General features: G+C 35.2%; 1 protein-coding gene across 1 annotated transcript in view; it reads right to left on the bottom strand.

Moving 5' to 3' along the window:
• Nucleotides 1-4,590: 4,590 nt before the first annotated feature.
• The window catches only part of LOC129271867 (complement factor H-like), a 77,519-nt gene continuing 73,852 nt past the window's right edge, over nt 4,591-8,257 (bottom strand). Inside the window, exons 10-12 of the mRNA XM_054909124.2 lie at nt 6,496-6,669; nt 6,034-6,130; nt 4,591-5,654 (exon numbers count right to left, since the gene is read on the bottom strand). Coding sequence (XP_054765099.2) covers nt 5,387-5,654; nt 6,034-6,130; nt 6,496-6,669 — 539 coding nt within the window. The 3' untranslated portion in view covers nt 4,591-5,386. The remainder of the gene's footprint in view (nt 5,655-6,033; nt 6,131-6,495; nt 6,670-8,257) is intronic.

Here is an 8,257-nt window from a genome sequence, read left to right as displayed (position 1 = left end):
TCCTCGTTCTTCTCTCTGTTTCGTGCTCGATAAATATGCAAGAAAGGAAAAGAAGATAACAAAGATCAAAATAAGGCAACGGAACAAGAAACCTGAAAATTGTTACATTTGATATTTATTGCGAAAGCTGAAAAAAATGTTGTAAATTGATGATTAGCCTGTTGACCAAATATTATAGGGTGCTATTTTTTATGTTGACGTTGTAATTCAATCATAACGAAGAAACGTTCAATAACTGATATTTTATAGCTAAACACTATAGAAATTGACAAAAATTTGCGTATAGTTACCTCGGTCATTTCCGGTAATCTTTATATGTAACTCTGTTATAATTGGACGGTCCAGTATGGTCAGCCATTTTTTCTGATTTAGTCCTGACCTGTCTGTCTGCTAAACTTCTTTTTAATCAGATCTTCGGAGAAACACCAAGAACCTTCAGGGAACCATTGTTGCAAGGTCTGTGACATCGATGGACCTTTTCCAGGTACCACGAGGTGCCGTAGGGTGGGTTGTTATGTAGTGCGCAAATATTAACATTTATTTTTGGTGAGCACTTCCTCAAATTTTCAAACTGATGACGTGAGACTTTTATTATATTACTATTATTATCATGTTCAACACACTTCAGCCACCCCTTTCAGACTATGACAATGTTATTCGTTATTTCCCATGTCACACGAAAGAGTTGTGTTTAAACGCAAGTCAACATATCAAGCGCAAGTCCTGAATACGTGCTGTTGATTTATTGGAAATTAATTTGCGTATGATTCACATAGTTGCATATGAATGCAACTTTTTTAATGGGTCCCAGGTGGGTGTTTCATAAAGCTGTTCGTAAGATTAGAGCAACTTTAAAAACGACTGGTGAGCCTTTCTTACGCGCTAAATAATCACCAATGAACATTTAATGGTGAATATTATTTACCACAAGAAAGGGTCACCAGTCGTTCTTAAAGTCACTCTTATCTTAAGAACAGCTTTATGAAACGGTCCCCTGATCAAACTGTTGATCCTGACTGAGACATAATGCTCATAATAATATTCGACGCATTGTTACTCTGCATGAGTTATCGTTTTCGTCCATTTCTCGTGGCTGTTGAAATATATTTTTAGATATTAAAAGAATGATCTGTTTCAATTCGGCTAAAGCCGGGATAAAGTAATGCTCCCCATTGAATAGGCAACTAGAGAGTCAGCACCTCAAAATGCTTATCATAAGTTAAGCCTGTGAAACAGGTCCATGCTCAATGAATATTACATCTTTTTATATGGTTTAAGTTACCGCAGTTATTTCTTTCGCACTTTCTTTGAACTATAATCTTAAGGGAATTATTTAAATTTCTTACTGTATCTATAGCAATTTCAGCCTTTATTTGATACCTTGTACTTCTTCCACATTTCCCTTCTCCTTAACAAATCTTAAATAAACCGAGCAAACAACTAAAAAAATCCTCTTTTCTCGAATTCACCCGTACTGGTCAGAACACAGTGTCCCAAAGTGTGTCCACAGTGTGTTCACAGTGTGAGAAACAATGTTAAATCACCTTCACACTGTTAGATTTGAACAGTGTGAATCACATAGTCGACCATGTGAACACGCTGAGAAGAGGAGAACAGTCACACCGTCGAGGTGTCCACAGTGTGAAAAAAATATCCACACTGTTGAATTCTAGCACTTTAACAGTGGGAATAATATATTCATGTAGTCAACCATGAGAACACACTGTGATCACACTTTGTGACACGGTGTTCTTTCCAGCAGGGATAAATTGCTTGGGGTTCGAATTCATGACCTCCATCCACTTTGCACCTACTCTAGAGCCAGCAACCACATAAGAAACTATGGCGTTGATTGATGTAAGCAATAAAAGGACACCAACACTCATTTTACACAGGCTTTAACGTTTTAGTGCCATTACAGCATCCTTGGTTTTTCTGTTACACTTTTGGGTGCTATATGCTCAGTCTCTAAAGTGTAATTATGGTCTTCTATAGTGATATCAAGTGGTGTCAGTTTTAACACATCAGTTGATAAATTCTTGGTGTTAGTTCAACACCTTTAGGTGTTTGTTAGTAAAACACCCTTAGGCGTTTTTACAACACACCAGCTAATTACCTTTAAACTCTTAGGTGTTTTGTTCAATTCAAGGTTGTACGTTTTACGCCTCAGGGTGTGGTCCTCTTGGGACACCAACTGGTATCAGTTCAAACACCTGCTTTACTCTTAACCAAATTCTATAGAAAATCGAAAGTAAAGAAATGAAAATATTTCTTTTTTCACACTGGCTCTCTTGAACTAACCTAAGAAACAAAAATTTCATTATCGATTTTAAAGAATTTACGTGATTAATCAGTAAATGGAATATTGGAAGCAAACACAAAATACATTATTCAGATAATTGGTGCAATGGTTGATCTGATCATTGGTCTCGTCATGACTTTATTTTCTGTTTTAATAGACAAAATACATACAGCTCACACGCACGAATACACAACCAAACAATTTTGGCGAAAAACACATTTTACATCAAAACAATATTACGACATGTCAATGCACACACGTCTGCCAGTACGTAGCCAAAGTCGATTGAAATCTTATCATCATGCAAAATAAGTGCCTTCGAACTGTCATTTTTAGTAGCTCTATAAGATGATACCAAAGAAAAGTTGAAATTCCCATTAAAAAGTGATCTAAAATGGCAAAGAAAAATTACCTTTTTTTTTCAAAAGGAGTTAGGTCCATTTCAGTTTAGTTGCACAAGGGGTTAGGTCCACACATATTTTTTTTGGAAAAGAATATTTTAAAAAATATGAAGACAGGTAGATTTCTTTTATACCCAATGTTATGTTCTCATGGCAGGGTATCATGAAAATTTAATTTAGCATAAGAATATTGCATTATGGGAGAATAAAAAAAATGATTTTCTTGGAGTGCACATGACACCTTTTGCAAACAAACTCTTCTCAAGAGCTCATTTGTCAAAAGGGGTTAGGTCCATTGGTCATGAATTTTATTGTTTTCTGTCTCAAAACCTCTAAATTTTAAGTCGCTCTGATGAAAACCAAAAAAAATCGAAATTCACATGAAAACATGAATAAAAGTGTCGAAGAAAAATCACTTTTTAAATCAAAATAGATTGGATTCATTTCAGTTTACTTGCAAAAGGGGTTAGGTCCACAATGATAATTTTTTAAAGAATATATAGAAAAAAAATGAAGACGGGTAGATTTCTTTTATACCCAATTTTATGTTCACATGATAGGGTAGTACATCATGACAGTTTAGTTTCTCATAAGAATATTGCAGTAAGTGAGAATAAAAAACATGGTTTTTCTCGGAATGGTCCAAAGTGGACCTAACCCCTTTTGCAACTAAACTCTTCATATGCAAGTATATCAAGCAAACAACAATGCATAAGATAATAGAGCAAAGTAATTTTTCTTTTTCTAGAATTGAACCTCTATTAGGAAATAAGGCACGTTAATTTATACTTTTCAGGTATTCAGCTGCGCAATTTACATTTAAATGTCATCAAGCGAAGAGACAGATTAAATATTTACTCTACACATTCAAAAATTTGGAAATAAATCCATGAACAAAAAGTTATTTACGTCATAATGTCTACAAGTACAACAATGAAGACAATCGCCGTGTTATTTCTCTTTGAATTATAATATCTGTTAACTATTGAATAGAAGAGATAGTGGAGACAGCTTACACGCACGAATACACAACCAAACAATTTTGGCGAAAAACACATTTTACATTAAAACAATATTACGACATGTCAATGCACACACGTCTGCCAGGTACGTAGCCAAAGTCGATTGAAATCTTATCATCATGCAAAATAGGTGCCTTCGAACTCTCACCTTAAGATTTCAGTCAGATAGTGCAAGACTTTGCATCGTAGCCCTTTTCATCCATATGAGACACATCCCCTCATCTAAGTTAATTATTGTGTGCCGCCACCACTCAACATTAAACTCTGGCCACGGCGCTCTCTCCTGCTTTATTTGCAAAGTTAATATAAGGGCAAAAATATTTAAAACGGGGAGAAAAAAAGAAAGAAGGAATCCGTCTTAACCTTATAAATTCATTTTAAATTGTGTTTCCGATTTCTAAATTGATAAAAAGCTATGATTTTTTAAAAGTTTGATTTTCTCAGGGGTGTGAGGATTCAGATTTTTATCTGATTTCAGATTTTTTGTTTTGATTTTCAGCTTAATTTCAGCTTATTTTTGGCCTTCCTCTGTACAAAAAGTATGGGAGCTCTTTCTATTTCAGACTTTTTCAACACTCTTCAGCTTTTTTCAGATCTTTTTATTTGTGACAACTCACACCCCTGTTATCTGGAACAATAAAAAGTATGTTTGTAGTTTGTTGCACATCTCTCTACCCCTATTCCCCTTCTTTCTATTACCTTATATTGACATTAAATCGATGACCATATGCCTATATGAAGAGCTCACTTGCAAAATGGGTTAGGTCCATTTTCATCAAATTTGATTTTTTTTTGTCTCAAAGTTATTTACGTCATAATGTCTACAAGTACAACAATGAAGACAATCGCCGTGTTATTTCTCTTTGAATTATAATATCTGTTAACTATTGAATAGAAGAGATAGTGGGAGATAGATAGAGAGACAGAGAAGACGGAAATATATAAAGGGAGAAGGGGGAAAGGAGAGATACAAAACAGAAAAAAAAGCAACAAGAATGTATTAGTTGCAGCGCTATGCCGGAAACTACACCCTATCTAACGCAGTTCATTACGCTGAACTATAGAGCATTAAAAAACAGGAAATGCAAATCGGCATTTAGCTCATTTATCTTCTCTGGTAAATAATGTTGTAAACTACGTGGAAATCATTTGGTGGGTGTTTCATAAAGCTGCTCGTTAGGCACGACGTTATACACGAATTTAACATATTCTTAGGTGCTACGTCAGAAACCTAGGCACAGATATCGAGTCAAGTTTCAAGTAATTCCCAACTAACATAACTTTCGAATAGGTTTATGACACACTCATCAAACCTACCTTACGGGCAATCATACTACTACATGCTGGTGACTTAGCAGTGGCGTAATGAGCCAAAAAAAATTGAGAGGCTAGATATGGCGCATCGGGCAAAATTTGTTAAAAAGTTACGAGCGAGCAAGCAAAAATTTCGACACCTTTATTAAAAATATCAAATTTTGTGATAGATTTTTGACATAATATTCAGAAAATATCATATTTCACCCTTCTCTCTTTCCTCTTTTCCCTTTTTTTTTTTCTTGGTCGTGAATTTGTTACTTTTTTGTGGGGAAGAGTCCCAAGCCCCCACCCATAAGTACGCTACTGTGACTTAGTCTACAATAAATTGTTCATCTCAGTTTATATCAAGGATCCTCTTTGTATATCGTTAGTTCATATCCCCCATCGACGACTTCGTTATTAATAGTTTGATAAATAGATGGCTGAATAGAATCTGGCTCCTCATAAAACATTGTACCGCCAGGGGTAGGTATTTCAATGGTAAAATCGTGATCATCTTGTTGGTTTCCAAAGTTTTCCGGGGGGCTGGGGGGTAAGGTGTCCTTGCATCCTCTAAAAGTTGTCAAGGCATCTGTAGGTGAGGAGGAATTATCAGCCCTTTTCCGTCGAGACCTAGGAGAAAAATGGGGGGGGGGGAGAAAAGCGTTCACTCTAAAAACAATATATCAGTGAGGCACTTCATAGAAAACAGGTTTGAAAATTGGCTGATTTAATTGATTCTATTCATATTACTTTAATTCAACACTAGATGTCCACTGACAGTGGATATTGGTTTAATTTACTCGTCAGAGTCTAGTTTACATAAGGTAGTTGAAAGTTTATTGCATTTTGATGATAACCAATAATTTTCTACAGTACCATAGCGTCGCACCCGGGTCGTTAAAGTCTGTTGTTCTCGTCTCATTTCAACTTCCTTTAAAAACCAACGTGCATTCCTTTTGAAAAGAAACAAAAGAATCTAAATCAAAACGAATTAAGACTATAATTGTACCTTTTGCAAATGAGAACCACGATCACAAAGACAACAAGGAGAACCACTGCTACCGTGCAGGTGATTGCCACAATCATTAGAGCGTCAGTATCTGGAACTTAAATAATGAATAAAAAAAATGCAAGTAATATATATATTTTTTCAATTCCATTCATTCCATTCTATTGCATGGAATTTTCTTAAACATAATAAATAAAATAACATGTAGCTCAGAAGGTGAAGAGAGTGGCACTGAACATACGAAACGTTGAGGGCTCAACTTTTATATGTTCTAAGTAAGCTTCCAATACAGTTCGAAGTCTTATTTTTATCAAAAAGAGCAAAACGCACAATATATTTCCGATCGTTTCAATAAAAGTATAAAATTTATCAATACATTCGTGATGAAGATAGGCCTATTACAGGGGATACACCGTATTTTGAGTTCAGTACCTCTTAACCTGTTAACATAAAGATGCTTACCCTTGCAGTCTGGTACAGAATCGGACCAAGTGCCGTTATCACAAGTTAGATTGGATTGGCCTACGAAGAGATAGTTCTCGCTGCAGTTGAAGTAGACCGAGTTAGAGTGGTAAAATGATGCGGAACCTGGATACATATTTCCTCCGTCTGGTGGTGATATATTGGGGCAATTTTCTGAAAAAAGGTAAAAAAAAAGTTGTTGGTATTACTTCTTCATCTCTTAAATTGATTTGAAACTACCACCTGGGCCGTCACCAGGGGTGACCACATTTTTAGGGGGGGGGGGTGGGGTTGGGGTATGGGGGAATTGTCCCCGGGTGATAGGTTATTTGAGAAGGGCGACCTGCTACTAGAATTGGTTTTGTTATTCATATCTACCTTAGATTACATGAGCAAGAAAGAAGAAAAGGAAGGTAATAAAAACGGAAGGAAAATAATAGGAAGAAAAAGTGAATATATTATGATATTTTCAAGTCAACATGTAATAATAATAATAATAATAATAATAATAATATATACAAAAATGTAATGCGCTTTATACGGACGTTTCAAAGCGCGAATGAAGAACATTGAAAGAAAGAAGAATATACATGTACAATATATCTCATTTAAGGAACAACAAAGAAACTGAAAGTGAAAAAAAAAACATTGAAAAATAATTGATTGGGTATATGGAAGCGAAAGATGGGATAGAGAAACTTATCAAAATAAGTGGGTTTTAAGGAGGGACTCTTAAGTTAGAACTGTTTAAAAACAGTTCTGACGATGGTGCTTCACGTCCACAAATGGGGAGATTATTCCAAAGCTTCAGGGCAATTACTGAGAAGGATGTACAGATTATTCTTCTTGCGATTCGACTTTTGATAATTTTGTTTCAACGAGTAATGCATACTGTTCATGATTTAAAAAATAATGTTAAATACATGTATACAAAAATTATAGCTTGCGATACGGGTTCACATTATTTGATTAGCGAGATACACATTCTCCTTATGAATTCCCACAAACAGTCGTTGAAATGTACTCTTTTAGGTAAGTAAGTTTATATCAAATATTTTCATCGCATTGCAAAAGCGATACGCATCGCGTTTATGATTTTAGCAAAGAATTTCAGCTCGCGCATCATATCATCTTCATAGTGTTCCTAAATATAAAACAGTGCTTTACATGTTCCTTTTCGGGTCAGTACAAGACATAATCTCAGCTCGCGCTTCAGAATAGCATTAATTGTTAAATGAGATACTGTTCTGAATTAAAAAAAAACGTGCTTTTCAGATCGGTATATGGAAAATTTTCAACTTGCGCTTCGCGCTCGCATTATTTATTTAGGAAGATACCCATTTATTTAATGTTTAAAAAAGTGAAAATAATTCCCTTTTAAAGGTCTGAATCACCCAAAATTTCAGCCCGCGCTTCGCACTCGTAACAATTCTTTTACTGGGATGCATATCCTGTTCAATATTGGCAACGTGTTTAAACTGGTCAGTTTTTTCAAGTCGGAATATCAAAAAATGTTTACAGTTCGCGCTTCGCGCTCGCATGAATTATTCAGTCATTATATTAAAAAAAATATTCAAGTTAAAACCGCATCTTGATCGTAATCATACAAAGTGCTTCGAAATTTTCGATTTCTAGGTTTGGAATATACCCCCCCCCCCCAAAAAAAAAAAATGAGCTCACGCTTCGCGCTCGCACAATATATAGGTTTTATCATATAACTGATCTTGTTTTAAGAAATAAGTTAAGATGTACTTTAAAACTT

The sequence above is a fragment of the Lytechinus pictus genome, chromosome 11, assembly GCF_037042905.1.
Source record: "Lytechinus pictus isolate F3 Inbred chromosome 11, Lp3.0, whole genome shotgun sequence".
NCBI lineage: Eukaryota > Metazoa > Echinodermata > Echinoidea > Temnopleuroida > Toxopneustidae > Lytechinus > Lytechinus pictus.
Note: the sequence above shows the minus strand (reverse complement) of the source record. Positions and strands in the feature narration are given on the sequence as shown.